General features: G+C 50.0%; 3 protein-coding genes across 8 annotated transcripts in view; 1 reads left to right on the top strand and 2 right to left on the bottom strand.

Annotated features, from left to right (window-relative positions):
- LOC141998734 (uncharacterized) overlaps positions 1-11,714 on the bottom strand; it is a 40,638-nt gene extending 28,924 nt beyond the window's left edge. For 2 of the 6 annotated variants that reach the window (XM_074971722.1, XM_074971721.1), the window contains exon 1: positions 11,447-11,714. Coding sequence is in view for 2 of the 6 variants with exons in the window: in XM_074971716.1 (XP_074827817.1) it covers positions 1,961-2,074; positions 2,414-2,540; positions 10,798-10,821 (265 nt within the window). In the remaining 4 variants the exon portion in view is untranslated. Of the gene's footprint in view, positions 1-1,960; positions 2,075-2,413; positions 2,541-10,797; positions 10,905-11,446 lie in introns of all 6 variants that reach the window. The other 4 variants (XM_074971716.1, XM_074971717.1, XM_074971718.1 and 1 more) reach the window with 4 other exon arrangements.
- LOC141998762 (uncharacterized) overlaps positions 1-24,674 on the top strand; it is a 406,176-nt gene that overhangs the window by 50,441 nt on the left and 331,061 nt on the right. The gene's annotated exons all lie outside the window — the stretch shown is intronic.
- LOC141998780 (butyrophilin subfamily 3 member A1-like) overlaps positions 15,620-24,674 on the bottom strand; it is a 32,886-nt gene continuing 23,831 nt past the window's right edge. The window contains 3 exon segments of the mRNA XM_074971769.1: positions 15,620-16,774; positions 17,685-17,781; positions 19,069-19,302. Of these exon segments, the coding sequence (XP_074827870.1) occupies positions 16,245-16,774; positions 17,685-17,781; positions 19,069-19,302 (861 nt within the window). The 3' untranslated portion in view covers positions 15,620-16,244.

The following is a 24,674-nucleotide window of genomic DNA, read 5'->3' as shown; positions in this document are numbered from 1 at the left end:
GGGAGAATCCCTGGAAGAGACAATACTAAATTCTACTCTTAGGGTGTGTTGGCTTTGCAACTTGAGAAAAGACTTGTGAAAGAAATAACTAATCTTATCTACAGAGCATGTCTTCACAGCACAGCTAGTTTGAGGTATAATGTGAGTCTTACCCCGAACTCAACTCCCACCCACACAAAACTTCTTTGAAAACAGTCTGGAGAAGCCAGCCTAGAGACTGGAGGGATGCTGCATGGGTTCCAGTCCAGCTATTGCATGTACCCGTATGATACGGGGTTCATCTGCAAGATCATGGAGATCTATGTCTAGATCTACCATTGTGGTATCATCTCCATCGAATGCTCTATTTTGTCACTGAAGAATGTAATGGAGAGAATCTAGATCTCCCTCTAGAGTAAGAAGTATAAGGTTCTTCTTCTGAATCCAATGATTAATATGGGCAGTCACTTGCCACCAGTTGCGTGATACTAGGAGGAATCACCGGAATACAGCCTCTGGAGCTGTGCCTGTTGGCAGAAGGTTTAAACGTCAATACTGATGACTTGAGTCCTATCAGAACCATCTGTGTACAAGAAACCAATATTGGAGGCTTCAAAGGTACAGAGGACGCCATGGCTGATGGTATCGGTCCTACAGACATTCTAGCCAGTGCTGAGGGCAGCTCTGGCTGTAATAAAGGCTGTAGCCTATGAGTAGTCAGAGTTGGGTCTTGTAGCAGCCAAGGGGAATCCGGGACCAACAGAGCAAATCTCATGACATCTCAATAATATTTTGGCAGAAGTTCATGATTCTAATAAATTGTCAGAGCCATTCTCAAGGATACCTGCACTGGTCCTGGAGTCAATGGCTGTATTTCCTGCCCTGATTTCACTGTTGGTTCTGGGGAGCACCTAGTCTCTACTTGTGCTGTAACCTGACAGTTCCCATGAGGACTCTGCTGAGGCTTTTCAGTTCCCAGAGTCCGATTCTGAAGAAGAAAAGCTCGTTGATTTATAAGTCAAGTCTTACCCTGAGACTAACTTACAGCTCTTACAAGACATGGTGGGAGAAGGGGAACAATTCCTCTTCTCTTGTGTCTGTCTGACTTCAAGCCATGAGGTGAGTGAGAAAGATCCACAGGAGAACTCCTGTCCTAGGACAAAGCACTGGACTCCAGACAACTGAGGTCTGAGAAGGGATGCACAGCACGCTCCATATGGTAATATTTTACTCTTATGTCCCTAGATTTTTGTGTTCTCCTCTTGAAAGATCTACAAATAGAGCACTTGTCTCTCATGTGCCCCTCAGTGAGGCAAAATAAACAATGAGTGTGAGGGTCGTTCAGTGGATCAGACACCCTGCAAGTGAGACAGTGCTGAACTCCAGGAGACTTTGGCATAACCAAGCCCTCTGGTACCAAGTAAAAGAGCCCCAGAGAAAAACAAGAACAAAAGCTTCATAAAATAAGAAATAAACAAATATCTGGTGGGAAAAACATGGCTAAAGAAGAAGCTACTAGAACTATTTATATGGAGAAAAGGTTTACTCAGAAGAAAAAAAGGGAATCCGTGAACAACAGCTAATGGAGAGCTCCGACCACCAGACACTGGTGGTGAGAAGGAGCTGTGAGGCTGCTGGGGTGGATACATGAGGACATGCACGGCAAACTGACCAGTTACCACCAGGGAAAGCTCTCTGGCTACAGATCACTAAGCATTCACACACCTGGAAGGAGAACACCCAATTCTTCCTCCACATCCCATCTGAATGCTCAGGGGGCAGGGAGCTACTGCCAGGTGTCAGTCAGGATGCGTGGAAAGCCATGAACTACATCTACCAGGAGGACACAACACCTGCTAGGCACAATCCTGACCTGGGGGCAATAAGTTAGAACTGGAGGAGCTCAAGGGGCCTGCGTGGGAATCTCAGCACTTTAAGTCAATGAGGGATGGTTTCCACATGCGTTTAACCAATCTCTCACCTCTGGGAATGTTTCTCTGGATCTCTCTAGCCTGGGACCCCTGGAGATCAGGGACCCACAGCTCTTCCCCTCGGTCCAGCTGGGAGATCACACTGGGCTTGGGAATTGGAAAACCTGCTCCGGGAAAAGAAACTAAATGAGATCAGAGTTTTACTGTTGTTCTGAGACAGCTGTTTCCAGATGTGCTGTGTGAGTGGATGCCCTTGTATACACCAAAGGGATGGGAAAGTGTTCCTGGAGACCCTTTGGGGAGGGCAGAAGGGGATTCAAGGATCTCCACACATTGGGGGATTTTATGACTCTGGCACAGCATCACTGTGCAACCTCTTTACACTTTCCTAACCCTGCTGAGCCTGGGACTAAGGAGCTGATCCCTCTGAAACCTGAGCAGAAGGCAACCTGGGCACTTCAAAGATGCCCAGTTTCTAACACCGAAGGCACAGGAATCCTTACCCAGCGAGGTCACATTCCTGTAATTCTCCTGCATGACGTCCCCGTACAGAGCTCTCTGACCCAGGTCCAACAGTGCCCATTCCCCCTCAGAGAAATACACAGCCACCTCCTCGAAGGTCACGGGCATCTGTATCAACAACAAGAGTCCCCCACTCAGAACCTGCTGCCCCAGCCACCGCCCCCCAGGCTCAGTTGCAGAAAGAGCTGGGAACATCCCCCTCGGCCACAGAGAGCAGGAAGATTCCTCGGGGGGGGATTTTGGAAAGATTAGATGAAAAGCATGCTGTTACTGTGATGCAACCGCAATGACCAGAGTTACTGATTTTATCATGGATCTCACAGTGTTTATCTAGGATTTGAAAAATTTCTCACGATCGCACCATTCCTGGCAGTGAAATCGCACATTTTCCCTTTTTCAAAATGGCCACCTTCTCCTGTTGGGGGGGAGGGCCTGAAGCTAAAATGCCCTTACTCAAGATGGCCACCACTGCCCTACCCTTTGGCATGTGGAAGGCAGGCTGCCCCTAGTGAAGGTGGCCACCAGCTCCCATTGTTTTCATAGCATCATAGAATTGTAGCACTAGAGGGGACCTCACAAGGTCATCTAGTCCATTCCCCTGCATCCAGATTAAATATCCATAGAATATTAGTGTTGGAAGAGACCTCAGGAGGTCATCTAGTCCAACCACCTGCTCAAAGCAGGACTAACACCAACTAAATCTCTTAAAAACCAGGCCTTAAAAATCTCTAAGGATGGAGATTCCACCCCCACCCCCGCAGGTAACCCATTCCAGTGCTTCTACTAGTGAAACAGTGTTTCCTAATATCATAGACTATCAGGGTTGGAAGGGACCTCAGGAGGTCATCTAGTCCAACCCCCTGCTCGAAGCAGGACCAATCCCCACCTAAATCATCCCAGCCAGGGCTTTGTCAAGCCTGACCTTAAAAACCTCCAACCTAGACCACCCACACTGCAACTTGAGACCACTGCTTCTTGTTCTGTCATCTGCCACCACTGAGAACAGCCTAGCTCCATCCTCTTTGCAACCCCCTTCAGGTAGTTGAAAGCTGCTATCAAATCCCCCCTCACTCTTCTCTTCTCCAGACTAAATAACCCCCGTTCCCTCAGTCTCTCCTCATAAGTCATGTGCCCCAGCCCCCTAATCATTTTCATTGCCCTCCACTGGACTCTCTCCAATTTGTTCACATCCCTTCTGTAGTGGGGGGACCAAAACTGGAACAATACTCCAAGTGTGGCCTCACCAGTGCCGAACAGAGGGGAATAATCACTTCCCTCAATCTGCTGGCAATGCTCCTACTAATACAGCCCAATATGCCATTGGCCTTCTTGGCAACAAGGGCACAGTACTGACTCATATCCAGCTTCTTATCCACTGTAATCCCCAGGTCTTTTTCTGCAGAACTGCTGCTTAGCCAGTCTGTCCCCAACCTGTAGTGGTACATGGCATTCTTCCTTCCTAAGTGCAGGACTCTGCACTTGTCCTTGTTGAACCTCATCAGATTTCTTTTGGCCCAATCCTCCAATTTGTCTAGGTCACTCTGGACCCTATCATAGAATATCAGGTTTGGAAGGGACCTCAGGAGGTCCCCTAGTCCAACCTCCTGCTCAAAGCAGGACCGGACCAAGTACCGTCCCTTATTTTTGCCCCAGATCCGTAAATGGCCCCCTCAAGGATTGAACTCACAACCCTGGCTGCACCTAGTGAAGGTGGCCACCCGCTCCCATTGTTTTCAGGGAGGCTGAAGCCAGGCTTTCTTGGGGAGACGTGGTTGGGGCTCTGGGGTTGGCAGACTGTACATAGCTATGAGAAAAAATGGGAATGTGTGGTGCTAGAGGTGGGGACAGGAAGAAGCAGGTGGATGGACTGTGTGTGGGAGGGAGCTGGGCAGACTGGGAAGGTCACAGGGGGCATGTGTGGAGGGGCAGGATGCAGAGGAGGGTCCTTAGTAATGCACGTTGGGGCTGGTAAACTGAGGAGGGATGCGGGGGACAACAGGGAGTCAGTCTGAGGGGGGAAAAGGGAAGATATGTGGGATAGAATGAAAAGGGTGTTGGTGGATGTGTGTGTGGGGAGAGGAGCTTAACCAAGGACTGTGCAGGGTCATGGGGGGGGGGGGGGCAGGCTGAGGAGGACACAGAGGGATGCGCATTGGGGGAGGTATGACCAACTGGGAATTTTCTGTAATATTTTCATGACTCCCCTGTGCGTGCCTCAGTTTCCCTCTCTGCTTTACATTGCTACCCAGTGGGTGCAGGAGGGTTAACGCTGTTCCTGGAGCAGCAGAGAAGACATGCGGGGCCAGAGAGGGGGTTCAACCTCGCTGTCTAGGGTGGAATGATTGATCACTAAAGGGCTGGCTGGAAACCAACCCCCAGATCAATGGAGAATCCAAAAAGACAATGGGAGCCCCCGGGGCTGGGACACTCACCCCTGGCAACCAACGACCCAGAGGAAGGGGATTTCCCCCCATGGCTGGGATGGGAAGCTGAGCCGAGGCCCCAGCTAGAGAACAAAGGGGAAAGGTGTCAGGTGGCCGGGTTAGGTGCTGCCTTCTGGAGAGACAGAGCTCTCGCCTTGGACTGACAGAGAGTATGTCTACACAGCAAACAGAAACCCACTACTCGCCTGTGCCAGTCGATTTAAGCTCACGGGGCTTTGGCTAAGGGTCTGTTTCATTGCTGTGTAGATTTCCGGGATCGGGCTGGAGCCCCAGCTCTAGGACTCTCCCACCTCACAGAGTCCTAGAGCCCAGGCTCAAGCCCAGATGTCTACACAGTAATGAAACTGCTCGACAGCCCAAGGCCCGTGAGCCCGAGTCAGCTGGCATGGGCCAGGTGCGGGTGTCTAGTTGTTGCATAGACACACCCAAAGAAACAGAGCCAGTAATGGAATGCATCACAGCTTGGCTGGCTGGCTGACTGCACTGGCTTGGCCAAGATGGGCTATGGCTTAACCTTTGCTTCTCTCTGCTAACCTCGTGGGCTTCCCCGTGCTGGGTCCCAGCAGGCTAATAAACCCTGCTCTGTTTGGAAAAGGCTGCTGGGTGTCACTGCAAATCCTGGCTGAGGTGCCTTGGGCCCTGCAGAGTGGGCAGGTTTCTGCCCAGGAGTCTGGCTCCTTTGGACTCGCTGGGCAGAGCTCATGGCTGGAGCCCAGACACTTGTTCTTGGAGGCACTGAGGCCATTACAAAAGGGTAGGACCCCTTGGTGGTCTGGGCTACTGAGTGGGGGCAGGAGGCAGACAAAGGAGGTCACAGGGGAATGTGTTTGTGAAGGGGTGGGGGCAGACCAAGGATTGGACAGGAGGATGCATGGGGGATGAGTGGGAGGTGAGGAGGCAGACTGAGCCTTGATGGTGCACAGGGATGTGTGTGTTGTGGGGGACTGGCAGGAGGTAGCTGGAAGAGGCCCTAGGGGGATGTGTGTGTGCGGGGGCGGGATAATCAGCAGGAGACAGGGAGGAGTGGTAAATATGCTGGAGGGTAGGGACAGGATACAGAGGGATACAGAGGAACCTAGACAAATTAGAGGATTGGGCCAAAAGAAATCTGATGAGGTTCAACAAGGACAAGAGCAGAGTCCTGCACTTAGGAAGGAAGAATCCCATGCATTGCTACAGACTAGGGACCAAGTGGCTAGGCAGCAGTACTGCAGAAAAGGACCTAGTGGTTACAGCGGACGAGAAGCTGGATATGAGTCAACAGTGTGCCCTTGTTGCCAAGAAGGCCAATGGCATTTTGGGATCTATAAGTAGGGACATTGCCAGCAGATCAAGGAACGTGATCATTCCCCTCTATTCAGCATTGGTGAGGCCTCATCTGGAGTACTGCATCCAGTTTTGGGCCCCACACTACAAGAAGGATGTGGAAAAACTGGAAAGAGTCCAGGGGAGGGCAACAAAAATGATTAGGGGGCTGGAGCACATGACTTATGAGAGGCCCAGAGAACGGGAATTATCTAGTCTGCAGAAGAGAAGAATGAGGGGGGATTTGATAGCTGCTTTCAACTACCTGAAAGGGGGTTCCAAAGAGGGTGGATCTAGATTGTTCTCAGCGGTACCAGATGACAGAAGAAGGAGCAATGGTCTCAAGTGGGGGAGGTTTAGGTTGGATATTAGGAAAAACTTTTTCACTAGGAGGGTGGTGAAGCACTGGAATGGGTTACCTAGGGAGGTGGTGGAATCTCCTTCCTTAGAGGTTTTTAAGGTCAGGCTTGACAAAGCCCTGGCTGGGATGATTTATTTGGGGATTGGTCCTGCTTTGAGCAGGGGGTTGGACTAGATGACCTTCTGAGGTCCCTTCCAACCCTGATATTCTATGATATGGGAGGCAAAATGAAGAGGAGGCGGGGGAATTTACTTGTGGGGGGAGGTGGGTAGCAAGCTGAGGAAGGTGCTGCAGGCGTAGAGGTTCAGAGACACACTGGGGAAGAGAGGGAACAGGCAGCAGGTGGAATTGCTCAGTGGTTTGAGCATTGGCCTGCTAAACCCAGGGTTGTGAACTCAATCCTTGAGGGGGTCATTTGGGATCTGGGCCAAAAATTGGGGATTGGTCCTGCTTTGAGCAGGGGGTTGGACTAGATGACCTCCTGAGGCCCTTCCAACCCTGGTATTCTATACCCCAAAATAGGTTGTGTGCCCCCCTAGGTAAATAACCGGCCTATTGGTCCCTTAATCTGTCCTCCCCAAGGTATACATTTCCAGGGTTGTTAAGGAAAACACTAAAGGACACAGATATAGCCTTCAGAAAAAGTAATTGACACGGGCCATATGCTTTCCCAAACAACAAGGTATCTTTTTATTAAACTAATAATCCCTACTACAATCTAATCTAGAAATAGAAAATAAACACAAATCCCTTACTACAAACTACGAAGCATTGAAACTGTAATAGCATACAATTTAAATTATTCTAAGCGAAGCACTTTGCTACAAATGGCCAGTGTGTAACAAATTGCTGACAGCAGTTCTTAAATTGCTTCAAAGTTTACATAGTTAAATTGCAGTCAGTAACACAATTTTATGCTTATACTCTACTATAATTAAAAGAATAGCAGGCTTACTTTATAAATCCATTAGTAACCCTTTAAATCACTAAAAGAAAAGGAGTACTTGTGGCACCTTAGAGACTAACCAATTTATTTGAGCATAAGCTTTCGTGAGCTACAGCTCACTTCAGAGCTCTGATTGACAGCTCTGATGTTTAGGACAAGTTTTAACTGATATGAGTGAGCTGTAACCAGCCTGCTGATCAGCTAATAGACCTGCTTCCTCACCCCATACTACACATGCTCAGTAGCTACTAATTTTGCACATGCTCACTACGACTCTTTACCTCAGAGGTGTGATTCTGTCCATATACACACACTCATATCCGGCTCTTTGCCAGGGCACCATCTTAGAAATTATGGACTTTCTGCCAATTAGCTGAATTTTTCACCCTATCTCAGTACTGAGCATGCTTAAAATCGGCAGCATAGGGTGGAGCAGCTCTCGTCTGTTCTGAAATAGAGGTGAGGCAGATAAAATGGAGGCTGGAGAATTTCTCTAGTAGCAGACTGAGGAGAGTGCTGGGGACGTGGGAGGCGTAATTTGAGAGGCTGTGACAGGGTCCCTAGAGTACATGCTGGACTGTGCGACTGATGAGCCCTCTGTTCCACCAACCTGGACCGCCTCTCACTCTGTGATACTGATGTCAAGCTACAAACATCTGACAGGCACTGCACTTACACCGACATCCACAGTCAGGGACATACTCAACTGTGTTGCATGAACAATCTCCCAGCCACTCATGAACCAAAGCTTATGCTCAAATAAATTGGTTAGTCTCAAAGGTGCCACAAGTACTCCTTCTCTTTTAGTGATTTATAAAGTAAATAGAGAGACTCCACCCAATTCCCCCCAGCTCCGCAGTCTTGCATCCCCGACTGTGTAGATAAATCTCTGCATTAAGCATCTTCACATAACTTTCATATGACTTTGTATTATGCCTTTATTTTCATACAACTTTGTATCAGATCCTGTCAGGGTTCCCTCCCCACTCTGAAGTTTAGGGTACAGACGTGGGGACCCGCATGAAAGACCCCCTAAGCTTATTTCTATCAGCTTTGGTTAAAACTTCCCCAAGGGACAAATTCTCCCTTGTACCTTGGATTAGGTAAATGCTGCCACCATCAAGTGATTTAACAAAGAATCAGGGAAAGGACCACTTGGAGTGCTATTCCTCCAAAATATCCTCCCAAGCCTTACACCCCCCTTTCCTGGGGAGGCTTGAGAATAAACAAGATGAGCACAGACCAGCCTTGGTTTTTTTAGGACACTAAAATCACTAAAATCAGATTCTTAAAAAAAAAAAAACCAGAACTTTATTACAAAGAAAAAAGGTAAAAGAAGCACCTCTGTGAAATTAGAATGGGGGCATTTCATGCGGGTCCCCAGATCTGTACCCTAAAGTTCAGAGTGGGGAGGGAACCCTGACAGGTCCTTATATAGAAAACTTTGTATTGAGCCTTGGTATAATGTTAAAAAAATGTCTTTTTACTAGGCGTAGAACAAGATTTCCCCCCCACACCCCTTTTAATCAATTGCCCTGTTGAATGAACGAGGTGTGAATGAGTAAAGGTGTGGAAGGCAAGTACCTCCAAATAACTGCAACAGTTGGAGAGGGGATGGAAGCCAGATCCAAGAACAATAAAACTTGTCAAGTGGGCTCACTAAAGAAGAGCAGACATATTGGTGGCTTTGGGGGTTAGAAGCAAGCAACTTCTTTTGAAAACACCCTCTTTGAACAGCACTGGGACAACATCCAGAAGGAAGCAGCACAAAGGACCAACGGACACAGATACAGATTTTGAATCTGGTATAGATTTGCATGAGAGGGAAGCTGCTATAAACGTGAGGCGTCTTGCAGAGGACCCTGGGTTTTGTCTTGTCAACATCTGAACATCGATCCAGATCGACAGAAGCCTGGCTCAACCCCTCCCCCATCTAACTCATCTGGCCAGTGAAGTTAAGGGGAGCAACTAGTTGGTAACAACAACAAGACGGAGCGTTTGTGTGTATATGTGAGATGCATACGATATATATTACACTCATGCAATGATAGCGTGTTGATTGATACATGTATTACCAATAAATGTGGTGTTTTGCCTTATTCTCCCTGAAAAGATCCTGTGCAGTACTTTAAGTACAACAACTGTACTGTCTTGCACTGGTCAGAAGCCTGGTCAGTGTAAGTTCACTACCTAGTTCGCCACTTTATCAAAGGAAAGTGGAAATGCACCAGCTTTTGTAATCTGAGATTTCCCAAGAATTTTAGACACACACACTGGTAAGGATAAAACATTAAAATAAGTCTATTAACTACAGAGAGGTTGTAAGTGATTATAAGTAGTAGGCATAAAGGTCAGATATAGTTAACTTAAGAAAATAAAAAGTAAACATGCATTCTAAATCCTAAACTTTTAGTCTAAGCAAGAGTTGTATCAAACAGCTTTTCTCATTCCGACAGATGGTGAAAGCAGGTTACAGGTCCTCAGTACATTGGCTGGGACTAGCCTTCCAGCCTGGGCCAAACTTCCTCAGTTCAAAGCCTTTGTCTTTCAGCCATGCTTCCAGGTGTTGAGATGGGGATGGGGGGGGAAGGAGTCAAGTGATGATGTCACTGCATCTCTTTTATACTTTCTTCCAGCTTGCTGGAAATATATTTGCTGTAATGTGGATTAGTTTTCCACTGTGGCGTACGTGCCTTCTCTGGGCTATGGAATCATGTGTTGAAGAGTGATTAACCTCCTGGGTATTGATGGCTACTCCTTTGTTGTAAAGGCTGATTATGGGTGATCCCAACCTCACAACATATTTCAGTAACACATATGGCAATACCTCACATACAATGCTAGCACATACAATCCAACAGGGTATTAATGTTCAACAGATTAAGGCTTTTAAAAGGATATCTTACAAGGCATACTTTGTACAAAATATATCATACTCATATCACAGCGGTGAATATGGGGGTGCCAGGGTGCTACCTTGAGGTAAAGAGTGCCACAGAGGCACACTGGTGAAGGCACAGGCAGCACACTGAGGAGGATGCTGGATATGTGTGTGGGGGGGGGGAAGAGGAGAGCGGGGAGATGCATGCCGGGGAGGGGAGTGGGGACAGGCGACTGAAATGTGTGGGGGGTATTTTATTGCTTAAAAGCTGGTGATATTCAGGCCCATCTCCTGACATTAAAGGCTTCCAGCAGGAATTTCATTTACTGGTCTCCCCCCTGTATGTCCTGCTCCCTCCCCTTCCCTTCCCACCACACATTCAGGCAAAGCCCCCCTACCACCCACACAACCCCCTGACAATCCACTACCTGAGCCAAGTCCACTGCAGCCATTTCCCTTCCCCGGCCCTTGGGGTGATGTGACAATCTGGAGCAAAAGGTCGTTGTTACTCTGCAGACTGTCAGAGTGCAAAGGGCTGGGGAGAGGTTTCAGAAGGGGCTTTAGTTCATTTCACACCCTGATTCCCCCCAGGCCATGCACAGACACTCTGGACTCTACCCTGCTGGGAAAACCCTCAGCCATTTCAATTGCCCTGTTGTCCTGGATCACCCTTGGAATTTGCTCCCACTATTATTTCCATGCACCCCCATCCCCCAGCTGAATGTGCAAATGGCATCTCTGTGCACAGGAAAGCCTCGCAGGGGATTCCCACATTTGGGGGCGGGGGGTGCACATTGTGCCTCCGAATTTTTGGGGGTGCCTGTTTTCTACGGGTAGCCACTAACCCAGCCCTCCCCCGCCTTTCCTTAGCTCTTCCCATTGGGGACTTTCAAAGGGCTTTACCCACATTCACCCCCTCGGCCCCTGTGCGGTGGGTCAGGCTCAGCCCAGGGCCCTGCCCTGGGGCAGAGGCAGCCGAGACTGATCCCCTGCGCCCTTAGCCGGAGCTTTGTCACCCGGAGAGCTCCCAGCGCTTTGCGCCCATCCCCGGCCCTTTCCCCGGGTCTCTCCCCTCACCTGCAGGCTCCGGCTCGGGGGCTGCTGTCGGCAGAGCCCGGGGCTGGTTCCAGCCCCCGCAGAAAGTCCCCCCGGCTGGCCCCGAGGGGCGCTAGGGAAGGGCTCTCCCCGCACACACCCCGCTGCGGCGCAGCAGCGGCTCAGGGCTCCCGGCTCACAAAGGAGGCGGCGCTGGCAGGGCGGGTCTGAACCAGGACGCGCAACAGGCACCGCGCAGGAGCGGACTCGGGACTAGCTCTCGGCTCTGTGCGCGAGGGCGCCCCGCCCAGCCTCCCGGGGGGGAAGAGAAGGTCCGTGCGGGGGAGGCCTGGCCAAGCCTGACAAGGGGAGCGCCGAGCTGTTCACCCGCCCGCACTGCAACGGGCGGCGATTCGCGCCGGACGGAATCGATCTCTCTAGCTGCCGCTTGCAGGCTGAGCGCTCAGCCCCTTGGCTCAGCGTGCGCCTGCTGCGGGGCCGGGTGGTGGCAGCTGCGGCCGTGAAGCCCGTGGCCTCGCTCTGCTCCCACCCCCACGCCCAGCCAGGACCTGCCCCAGGGGCTTGTGGCGGGGAGAGGCTGTGGTGCAGGAAATGCAGCGACAGGGCTTGGAGGGGAGCAGGATCGGGCCCCAGCGAGGGGTTCCCCCTCTGCGCGTGGGCAGAAGGGGAGGGGTGAGCAATAAGGAGATGGAGGGGGATAGTGGGCAATGCAGGGGCACCCTTTCAGAGTTGTAGCCTAGGGTGCAACTTTAACCGTGATCCCTTTTTCTTTTCCCCATCACAGTGACTTTATATCTACATCGTGGGGGTCAGGCTACAGGGCTGTTTAATTGTGGAGCAGACTTTTGGGCTTGGGCTGGAGCCCTGGCGCTGGGACCCTCCCATGTCCTGGGGTCCCGCCCGCCTGAGCCCGAACATCTACACAGTAATTAAAGGTTTCAGAGTAGCAGCCATGTTAGTCTGTATTCGCAAAAAGAAAAGGAGGACTTGTGGCACCTTTGTTAGTCTCTAAGGTGCCACAAGTACTCCTTTTCTTTTTACAGTAATTAAGGAGTCCCATAGCACAAGCCCAAGGCAACTGATACAGGCTAGCCATGTGTGTTTAAGTGCAGTGTAGACATACCCACAGAAACTTTTGTCCTCCCCTATGAAGTGCAGGTTTACTGAGTTATTTCGCAAAAACAGGAAGGGGTGGAGTGGGGTGGGGTCTGGGGCTGTGCAGAGGGGTTGGGGGGTCTGCGAAATTTTTTTAAATCAAAATGGGGGTCCTCGGGTTGCTAAAGTTTGAGAACCACTGGTTTAGGGAATCAATACTGGCCCATTTCCCAATGTGGACCTTTAAAGATGTACACACTCATAGGTGCATACAAACACACACACGCACACTCACACCGGAAGTTAAGACAACGGAAACATCTTTCCATAAATAAAAGAAAAGTCAGATACCTAAGATTAGAAAAAGGTTTGACTGTTTTCTGCTTCATTGGTCTTGGGATCTTTGTGTCACACTTTGCAGGGCTGTGACTGCAGTGTCTGGAAGCAGCTAATGGAGAACCTGGTTACGCTTGACTCCCATAGTGGGATCTTGGATAATAGCAGACTGGTCAGACTGGCATAGCCAAAGACCAGAAACTTCACCACCTACAAGGCCTGCCGAGGGAAATCACGGGGTTGCATCCTTCTGATATAGCTGGTGGACCAAGAAAGCACACAGGCCTCCCGCCTTGTCTTAGGGGTCTAGGAGGTGACTCTCACTTACTCCACCTTATGGCACCACCTTCGGGACCAATCAAGTTCATATACCCTGTCATAAATAGAAAGGGAAGGGTAAACCCCTTGAAAATCCCTCCTGGCCAGAGGAAATCTCCTCTCACCTGTAAAGGGTTAAGAAGCTAAAGGTAACCTCGCTGGCACCTGACCAAAATGACCAATGAGGAGACAAGATACTTTCAAAAGCTGGTAGGAGGGAGAGAAACAAAGGGTTTGTGTGTCTGTCTACATTTTGTCTTTGCCGGGGATAGACCAGGAATGAAGCCTTAGAACTTTTAGTAAGTAATCTAGCTAGGTATGTGTTAGATTATGATTTCTTTAAATGGCTGAGAAAAGAATTGTGCTGAATAGAATAACTATTTCTGTCTGTGTATCTTTTTTGTAACTTAAGGTTTTTGCCTAGAGGGGTTCTCTATGTTTTGAATCTAATTACCCTGTAAGGTATTTACCATCCTGATTTTACAGGGGGGATTTCTTATTTCTAATTCTATTTTTATTAAAAGTCTTCTTGTAAGAAAACTGAATGCTTTTTCATTGTTCTCAGATCCAGGGGTTTGGGTCTGTGGTCACCTATGCAAATTGGTGAGGCTTTTTATCCAACATTTCCCAGGAAAGGGAGGGTGCAAGTGTTGGGAGGATTGTTCATTGTTCTTAAGATCCAAGGGTCTGGGTCTGTAGTCACCTAGGCAAATTGGTGAGGCTTTTTACCAAACCTTGTCCAGGAAGTAGGGTGCAAGGTTTTTGGGAAGTATTTTGGGGGGAAAGACGTGTCCAAACAGCTCTTCCCCAGTAACCAGTATTTGTTTGGTGGTGGTAGCGGCCAATCCAAGGACAAAAGGGTGGAATATTTTGTACCTTGGGGAAGTTTTGACCTAAGCTGGTAAAGATAAGCTTAGGAGGTTTTTCATGCAGGTCCCCACATCTGTACCCTAGAGTTCAGAGTGGGGGAGGAACCTTGACATACCCCCTGCATGCAGTCACCATGGTCCAATCCTCATCGAGGTGGGCACCTGAGGTCACTATGCTCAGGGGTGACCATTCCCTGGAAAATCTGCCTTTGCAACTACATGCCATGTTGTCTCAAAAGATAAAAATAGGAGAAGACAGGGACTTCTAGTTTCCCATTTGCATCAGCATCCATTATAGGCCTAAGTAGTTTCTTAAAAACAGCTAGCGACCTACCCAGCAGCTCTGCTTTCACCCATACACATATCGTCTGAACACTCTGGAAATTATCCCATGATAGGCTGTCACATCCTTGCCTCAAGCAAGAAAATTAGGGAGGCACCCAATGTGTTAAAGCTCATGGTTTGTCTTTGTTTCTTTTCACCTAGGAACACAGGATTGGAAGGGACCTCCTGGGTGATGGAGTCTGGTCCGTGCTAACGCATTTGCAGGCAACCCCATATATTATCTTGTTCACGAACTTTTCACAATTCATCCTCAAATAGGTTGTTTGCCCCCATGATTCCTGTTGGGAGGCTGATCCAGAACCTCACTCTGCTGATGGTTAGTGTAGCCAATGATTTTAGTTTATTTTTCATTTATTGTGTGACGTTATCATTTAATCAATGTGTTATATTACATATATTCATTGTATATTAATTAGAGTTAATTTGTAGGATTATAAAAGTATAAGATTGATTAGTATTTAAAAGAATTATGTATTAGACATAAGTAAGACAAGCTGAAATGCAAGAATCTGTAGGCTGAGGCCTGCAAGATTTCAGCTTAGCTGTTTTGGGCCTTGAAGACAAGAAATGATGACATAAGCCAATGACCGAGAAATAACCCAATGCCCTAAGGTTATGGGAAAAGAGGTACCAAGTGGTAATATTGCGAAAAATTACCCAGAAGATTAATATTAGATCATAACAATACTGTAAAGGCGCATCTGTCTCTGACGTGTCTTAACCACAGGATACAGGTTGTGTGTCAATGCTAATGAGAACAAAGGGAACTTACACAGCCTATAGAAAATAGGGGTCCCTTAAATTTCAAGGGGACAGCAGACCAATAAGAAAAAAGAGGCTTGACACTTTTATGGACATGCGCAGAATGAGGTATAGTCAGAATCAAATTGTAGAGCGGGTGCCTAGATTAGAAAAATGGAGTTCCCTATGGTAAACCCCAGCAGGAACCATCCCTCTACTAATGATCAAGTCATGAGAGACAACAGACCCTAACACTATCTAGGAGAATGTGAGTATAACTGTATTTGTAACTTGTGCATAGGTCTGTATAGAATTTCTGTATGCTTGGGTAATCATAACTTTAATAAAACTTGTAAAACAGACGAGACCTTGTCCTTGTGAATGTCTGTGTGGTCACTGCCCTTGATCTTTATGTGTTCCTAAAGACTCTAACTCTAAAGCAAGTAGCAGAGGTGACTTTCACACCATTAAGCTTGAAACTGTAGCCGCCAGAGCCAAACCCATGGTGCTGTACAAAATTCATGTTAAATAGAATAAAAGGCTACATTAGAAAGCTCCTTCTAATTTCCAGCCTCAGTGTATTCATCACCAGTTTATACCCTAAACACCTAGAAGGAGAGAGCTGCACTGACATCTATATTAATTCCCTCTAACACAAAACAATTAACACATATGCTAAACCAGAATTCTCATTTCTCTCACAGTACAGGGAAGAATTGGACCACCTCAGCTAGCTACACAGGGTATATTTCTTTTCAATTGGAGGTAAAGGTAGAGCAGGATAGGAAAGATGAGGAAGAGTCATATTCACAGCAGATCACTTGTCTAGCCCTGATCACCAGGCTGGAACTCTGGAGGCATCATGGCAGAGGTGACAATTAAGGAGGGACCTGGGGGAGGAGAAGGTAGCAGCTGCTTGGGTTTTATTAGGGAGCATTTCCCATGCACAAGGGGCAGCGTGGCAGGCAGTGCAGAGGTATTTAAGGGAGATGCTGCCTCATGGGCTAAAATCCAGACGCATCACGGTGTTCATGCTTCAATCTCTGGCTGAGACAAAATGTGGTCCAATGTCCATTGATGTCCTTAGAAATGGCAGCAGCCTCTAGACTGTGCCCTCAGTTATTGGAGGGTTGTGGGGGACACAGTCTAAGGGAGGTCCCTACAGTCCAGACCCAGAAGAATGGGTAGATCTTCCCTGTAAAGAGGGCAGTGAAGGCGTGGAGGGGGGCCATGGTGTCAGCATCATAGAAGCACACAACCCCTTCTTCATAGTCCAGATACACTCTGATCTTGCCAGGGCTCTGCGGCAGGTGCAGCGGGCTCCATTCTGCAGTGACTTCCTGGTACTGGCCCCTGGAGAGCTGGATGGCCCATGTGCCTTGCTTGGGGCTGAAATTGAACCATCCCTTCCTGCTGACAGACTCTCTGGTGACACCCAGAGCCCAGCCCCCTGTGCCGGCCACCTCCACCTCCCAGTAATGCGTCCCCAACTCATAGCCATCGGAGCCCAGCACACACGAGTAAATGTCGAATCTCCCTGGATTATTGGCCAGAGCCAGTTTTGTCTTTGTGGCTGTCACGCTTCTCCGGTCCTTGGAAAGGCCCAGACTGGGATGAGCTGTATCTGCGTCCAGAGTGACATCCTCTGTGGAGAGAGACAACCCAGCAGGTGAGAGCCTGAGCTTATAGCTAGGAGCAGAAAATGCTATTGTAGTTGCTCAGGCAAGAGCTCCTCCGTTCTGCTTTCTCAAGCTACGGGAAATACTAAAGGGCAGAGGGCCCTGGGCAGAGATTCTCAATCGAAAATTTAAAATGTACAGTCAGAGACTTGGGAAAGGACTGGTATCCCCAGATCTCAGAGTGTGAGAGGTAGGAGGGGGCAGCTACAGTGTATAAAGGGAACAGGGCAGCAGAGGGTGGGGCTTGGGAAGGGGCAGCTATACTGTATAATGGGCACTGGGGGCAGCAGAGGGGGAGGGGGGAGACTATACTGTATAATGGGCACTAGCGGAAGCAGAGGGTGGGGAAGGAGTGGATATACTGTATAATGGGCACTAGGGGCAGCAGAGGGGGAGGGGTGGGGAAGGGGCAGCTATACTGTATAATGGGCACTGGGGGCAGCAGTGGGTGAGGGATGGGAAAGGGCATCTATACTGTGTAATGGGCAGCAGAGGGTGAGGGGCGGGGAAGGGGCAGCTATACTGTATAGTAGGCACTGGGGGCAGCAGAAGGTGGGGGTGTGGAAGGGGCGGCTATACTGTATATATATATTGTATAATGGGCACTGGGGGCAGCAGTGGGTGAGGGATGGGAAAGGGCGTCTATACTGTGTAATGGGCAGCAGAGGGTGAGGGGTGGGGAAGGGGCAGGTATACTGTATAATGGGCACTAAAGGATAGCAAAGGCCAGTGGGAACCTTCCATTTCCCAGGCGTGGATGGGAGGATGGGGTACCTCAACATGTGGCTAACTGGTGTGTAGCGCCCCATGAACTCACACTGGCACCCACAGGGGTCTGGTTCTTTGATGCCCTGGGAACCACGCAGGAGCAGTTACCTTTTTCTCTGTAGACCTTCATCTTGGGATAACCCAGCAAGGAGTTGGAGCCCATGAGGACGGCAAGGATGTGAGCAGCCAAAGGAGAATATGGGATCTGCCATGACCAACCAGGGGGAAAGCTGTTGTCCGGAGTGGATCCTTCTAGGACGGGCTGGGCAAACTACAGCCCGCAGGCCGGATCCAGCCCATCAGGGCTTTGGATGCGGCCTGTGGGATTGCCTGTGGGGTACTGCGGGCCCCATGCCTGCGGCTCCTGGAGGAGCGGGGGCAGAGGGGTCTGTGCACTGCCCTCACCTGCAGGCACCGTCCCCCGCAGCTCCCATTGGCCAGGAACGGGAACCACTGCCAATGGGAGTTTTGGGGGAGGTACCCGCAGGCAAGGGCAGTGCGCAGAGCCCTGTGCCCCTACTCCCTCAGGGGCCATTGGGATGTGGTGCTGGCAGCTTCTGGGAGCAGCATGGCGTGAGGACAGGGCAAATAGGGAGTCTGTCTTAGCCCTGCTGCGTGCCACTGCCACCCCGGAGCCGCTCCAGGTAAGTGGCGCTGGGCCGGAGCCCGCACCCCAAACCCCTCCTGTACCCTGCACCCCAACTCCCTGCCACACCCCTCCTGCACCCCAATCACCTGCCCTGAGCCCCCTCCCACACTCTGCACCCCTCCTATGCCCCAACCCCTTGCTCTGAGCCCCTTCCTGCACACCGCACCCCCTCCCACACCCTACACTCCCTCCCGCACTCCAACCCCCTGCCCAGCCCTACATTCATGGCCCTGCATGCAATTTCCCCACCCAGATGTGGCCCTCGGGCCAAAAAGTTTGCCCACCCTTGTTCTAGGAGAATCTCTGCTCTGGAAAAAGAGTCTGCCAGAGATAACTTCCAATCTCTGTCCCTCCACCGCAAATGCGATTGTCCTTTCTACTGTACTTATAGGCATGTCTCTGAGCCACTCCACCCCCATTGCTGGACTATCTGAGCCCACTTAGCCAACTTTAAATAATTCCCACAACCCTCCTACAAGAAGGGGGACCACTAACCCCATTTTATGGAGGAGAAACTGAGGCATAGACAGACTAGCTATGATAACACAGGAGACCTGACTCCCAGCCCCTCTGCTTTAACCTGCTTGGCCCCACTCCCTTTCCCAAACCAGGGATGAACTCAGGAGTCCTGGTTCCCAACTCCCCTGCTATAACCATTCAGCCACACTCCCCTCCCCAAACTAGGGATGGACTCCAGGAGTCCTGCTGCCCAGTCTAGTACCCTATCCACTGACCCACAAGGTTCCCCCCTACAAATCGCTGATAACCCCGATTGATATTGGCTGGCATTGTGCCTGCTTGTTACATCTGAAAGGCCCCAGCACTCGCCTCCTTCCTTCCTACCTGTTCAGGCCCAGCTGCCGTCTGCCCCTCCTGGCCCATACTGATCCTCTGAGGGCTGCTTATCAAATCCCCATCGTGTTCCCAGCCCTTGAAGCGTCTGCCGAGATGAGGCTGGATGCCTGGCCGAGCCCTCAGCAGTGCTGGGCAGTTGGAATATGGTTTGGGGCTGCGGACCAGGCAATTTCCCACCTTGCTGGGTTCAGTTCTCTTCCCCCCAAGGGGACTCCTGGTTGCCTGGAAAATAACTCAAAGTGCAACAGAACAAGGAGGGTGGACTTTCTTCCCAGTCACAGGTCACCTCTAATCGGCTTGCTCGGGACATGGCAACCCTGCCAGGAGAGAGCTAATCCACTGTGTTGAGATAACGAGCCAGGTGAGCACAATGCAGCCCCAGAAAGGCATGCGAGCTGGGGCTTGTGCCTCTGCATGTAGAGGCACCAGACTAGGAGCCAGGACTCCTGGGTTCTATCCCTGGCTGAGCTCTGGGAGGGGAGTAGGGGTCTAGTGGGTTAGAGCGAGGGGGGCTGGGAGCCAGGACTCCTGGTTTCTACCCCTGGCTCTAGGAGGGAGTGGGATCTAGTTGGTTAGAGCAGGGGGTGGGGCAGGGGCTGGGAATCAGGGCTCCTGGGTTTTGGTCACAGATGGATGGGTTTTGGTCACAGTGCTTATCTGGTTCCCATTACTGTGGTATCTGAACATCTCACATTCATTGGTGAGTTCACCCTCACCACCCCCTCTGAGGCAGGGAGCGATGGTTACCCCCAAGGTACAGAGGGCACAGAGACTTCAGGGACTTTGCTTCAGGTGACATGGGCAGTTTTGGACAGAGAGTCACTATGCTGGAAAATAGTTACGTGGGGCCAGCGGAAGCTACGCTGTATAAACGGAAGGGAACCAGCCCCAGTGACTCCAATGGGGTTACTCCTGATTTACACAGGGGTGAACAAGCTAAGAATCAGGTCGGTATGTTTATTACTGTATTACCTTGAACCATTCAGTTACTTTGTCCTTGGCAACAAATAATACCTTTTTACAGAGCAGAAATTACTGGGCCAGATCATCAATTGATGTAAACTGGCATTAATTCCAGTGGAGCAACACTGATTTACACCTGCTGAGGATCTGGCCTAATCGACAGAAACGGAGCTCTGGTAAACTTACATCAGCTTGGGGTCTGGCACCATGACTCCAATGGAGCTACAGCCCATTGACTCCAACTCGGGATCTGGCCCATTGACTCCAATAGACACCAGCTGGGGGAATAGACACTGACTCCATGGGCACCCACAGAAAAAATGAGTGGGTGCTGAGCACTCACTGGCAGCCAGCTCCCACCTCGCCCCCAGCACCCCCCATCCGCCAGCGGCCCTGCTGATCAACTCCTCCCCCTCCCTCCCAGCGCCTCCAGCCCACTGCGATCAGCTGTTTCATGGCATGCAGGAGGCTCTGGGAGGAAGTGGGAGGAGTGGGGATGGGGCGCGCTCCGGGGGGGGTAGAACTGGGTGAGTAGAGGCGGGAAAGAGGCAGGGTGGGAAGAGGCAGGACAAGGGCAGGGGTTTGGGGGAAGGGGAAGGGTGGGGGCGGGACCTGGGGCGAAGCAGGGGGTTGAGCAACCCCCATGCCTGGAGAAAGCCAGCATCTATGGCTGGGGATCTGGCCCCATTGACTCCAATGGAGCTACAGCCCATTGACACCAGCAGGGGATCTGGCCCCATTGATGCCAGCTGGGGATCTTGCCCAATGTCCGTAATCGCTAGCCCTGCCTGGAGGAGCTACGCGGGAAATGTCGAATTGGGCCTATTGGAAAAGACTCCGTGATCAGAGACACAAAGAACGTGAGCAGCAAAGGGCTCTGGGGCAGTGACGCCCGTCACCACTACTGTCAGGGTCTAACAGAGCCCCAGTGCCAGATTGAGGGGCCAACTGGAGTGAGGAGATCACTGGCCTGGTGGAAAGGGCACTTGGCTGGGACCCTGGAGATGTGGGTCCATTCCTGGCTCTGCCAGAGACATCTGCGTGTCACACTGCATCACTCTTACCTCCCCCACCCTTGTAAGAACATAAGAACGGCCATACTGGGTCAGACCAAAGGTCCATCTAGTCCAGTATCCTGTTTTCCAACCGTGGCCAATGCCAGGTGCCCCAGAGGAAATGAACACAACAGGTAATCCGCAAGTGATCCATCTCTTGTCGCTCATTCCCAGCTTCTGGCAAACAGAGGCTATGGACACCAGCCCTGCCCATCCATGAATTTATCTAGTTCTTTTCTGAACCCTGTTATAGTCTTGGCCTTCACAACATCCTCTGGCAAAGAGTTCCACAGGTTAACTGTGTGTTGTGTGAAGAAATACTTCCTTTTGTTTGTTTTAAACCAACTGCCAATTGACCTGTGAAGTGGGGTAACTACTTTTTCTTTCCACCCTCATTCAACGTGATCTATGATGCTGCTGGCCTGAGCTGAGTGAGGTCCCGCAGATAGGGTGGGCGGAAAGGGGGGTAGGAATAAACAGGCTGTTTGATGCAGGTCTGTGTGTAACTCAGCCCTAGATGTTCTGCCCATGAGTTATACCAGCAGGGCCTGACCGTTGCTGGGTTTACTGTGGGAGGGTAATGCAGGCATGGGGCTAGCCCAAGGGCTGGTTTCCAGCTGTGGACTCATGCCTATAAGATCAGGGAAATCCCTCCCACCGTGAACATACCCGCACATCTTCATGTCTGTGAGCTATTAGTGTGGAACCACATCAGGGCTTCCGTCACTGCACAAAGCTCTTCTCTCTGCTAGTTGCTCAGGCCTGTGTGGCCTCACCCCGTGGCTGGGCTCTCAGCTGCTGACACAATGCAGATAATAGAAAACAGCACCACGAGTCTTGCTGCTGAGAATGGTCCAACCAAACCCTTTTCCCACCAGAAAACGGGAGTTCATCCAAACCATCATTTGGGGAGGCAGGAAAGTGTTTTTTTCAGCTAGGTTCCTCAGTGGGGAATTTCAATCCAATGCATTTTTCATTTTGTCTTGAACTGAAATTTTCATTTAGGTTTCTGGACTATTTGGAAATTTCAGAGTTTGGTTTTTTTTCTTCCCTATTGTTCCCTCTCTTGCCACTGAATGCAAGGAACAAATGGCATCCATGGAGCTTTCTTTGTTTCTATTTAGATTGTTAGCTCTGTGGGACAGGAACTGTCTTTTTGTTCTGTGTTTGGCCAGCACCTAGTACAGTGGGGTCCTAGCCCATGGCTGGGGTTCCCAGGCACTACCCCAAAGACATAAATAATAACATAATATCTAGAAAATTGGTTTTTTTCATTTTTCCATTCTGTAACTTTTCAAAACTTCTCCAGCTTTGGAAAAATGACAGGGAAAAAAAAAGAGAAAGAAAAACTGGTAGTCTGACCAGTCTCTGGGGATCTCACCCCCTGGGAACCAGGCATCTACCTCACATAGCTTGGTGTCTGACCCTTGCTGATGATCTGGATTGGGGGGTACAGCAGCACTCAACAGAACTTGTTTCCAACGTTCTATTTCATTAAAAGCAGATTTATTTCCATTCCTGCAGTATGAAAACAGCCTTCCCATGAGGTTTCGTAGTAAGTAAACACAGCCATCTGCCCATTTATGGCATGACATGCATTGAAACAGGGCTGTCCTGCAATCCGGATAGTTGCGTCTGATCCTATGATGCATCAGCAGGTTTGCATGTGCAGAGATCTGGCTGGGAGAGGCTCAGGGACACAGCCTAAGGGAGGTCCCTACAGACCAGACCCAGAGGAACTGACAGAATGAGGCTCCTGCCTCATACTGAGAACGAGGGGCGATCAGCAGGTTCTCTTAAGTGCTTATATACGAATGCACAAAGCCTTGGAAACAAGCAGGGAGAACTGGAGGTCCTGGTGATGTCAGGGAATTATGACGTGATTGGAATAACAGAGACTTGGTGGGATAACTCACATGACTGGAGTACTGTCATGGATGGTTATAAACTGTTCAGGAAGGACAGGCAGAGCAGAAAAGGTGGGGGAGTAGCACTGTATGTAAGGGAGCAGTATGACTGCTCAGAGCTCCGGTACGAAACTGCAGAAAAACCTGAGTGTCTCTGGATTAAGTTTAGAAGTGTGAGCAACAAGAGTGATGTAGTGGTGGGAGTCTGCTATAGACCACCGAATTAGGGGGATGAGGTGGATGAGGCTTTCTTCCGGCAACTCGCAGAAGTTACTAGATCGCACGCCCTGGTTCTCATGGGTGACTTCAATTTTCCTGATATTTGCTGGGAGAGCAATACAGCGGTGCATAGACAATCCAGGAAGTTTTTGGAAAGCGTAGGGGACAATTTCCTGGTGCAAGTGCTAGACGAGCCAACTAGGGGGGGAGCTTTTCTTGACCTCCTGCTCACAAACAGGGAAGAAGTAGTGGGGGAAGCAAAAGTGGATGGGAATCTGGGAGGCAGTGACCATGAGATGGTCGAGTTCAGGATCCTGACACAGGGAAGAAAGGTAAGCAGCAGGATACGGACCCTGGACTTCAGGAAAGCAGACTTTGACTCCCTCAGGGAGCAGATGGGTAAGATCCCCTGGGGGACTAACATGAAGGGGAAAGGAGTCCAGGAGAGCTGGCTGTATTTCAAGGAATCCCTGTTGAGGTTACAGGGACAAACCATCCCGATGAGTCGAAAGAATAGTAAATATGGCAAGCGACCAGCTTGGCTTAATGGTGAAATCCTAGCGGATCTTAAACATAAAAAAGAAGCTTACAAGAAGTAGAAGGTTGGACATATGACCAGGGAAGAGTATAAAAATATTGCTTGGGCATGTAGGAATGAAATCAGGAGGGCCAAATCGCACCTGGAGCTGCAGCTAGCAAGAGATGTCAAGAGTAACAAGAAGGGTTTCTTCAGGTATGTTGGCAACAAGAAGAAAGCCAAGGAAAGTGTGGGCCCCTTACTGAATGAGGGAGGCAACCTAGTGACAGAGGATGTGGAAAAAGCTAATGTGCTCAATGCTTTTTTTGCCTCTGTCTTCACTAACAAGGACAGCTCCCAGACTGCTGCGCTGGGCATCGCAACATGGGGAGTAGATGGCCAGCCCTCTGTGGAGAAAGAGGTGGTTAGGGACTATTTAGAAAAGCTGGACGTGCACAAGTCCATGGGGCCGGACGAGTTGCATCCGAGAGTGCTAAAGGAATTGGCGGATGTGATTGCAGAGCCATTGGCCATTATCTTTGAAAACTCGTGGCGAACGGGGGAAGTCCCAGATGACTGGAAAAAGGCTAATGTAATGCCAATCTTTAAAAAAGGGAAGAAGGAGGATCCTGGGAACTACAGGCCAGTCAGCCTCACCTCAGTCCCCGGAAAAATCATGGAGCAGGTCCTCAAGGAATCAATCCTGAAGCACTTAGACGAGAGTAAAGTGATCAGGAACAGTCAGCATGGATTCACCAAGGGAAGGTCATGCCTGACTAATCTAATCGCCTTCTATGATGAGATTACTGATTCTGTGGATGAAGGGAAAGCAGTGGATGTATTGTTTCTTGACTTTAGCAAAGCTTTTGACACGGTCTCCCACAGTATTCTTGTCAGCAAGTTAAAGAAGTATGGGCTGGATGAATGTACTAT

Source organism: Natator depressus, chromosome 14, assembly GCF_965152275.1.
Source record: "Natator depressus isolate rNatDep1 chromosome 14, rNatDep2.hap1, whole genome shotgun sequence".
Lineage (NCBI taxonomy): Eukaryota > Metazoa > Chordata > Testudines > Cheloniidae > Natator > Natator depressus.
This window is presented reverse-complemented; position numbering and strand designations above follow the sequence as displayed.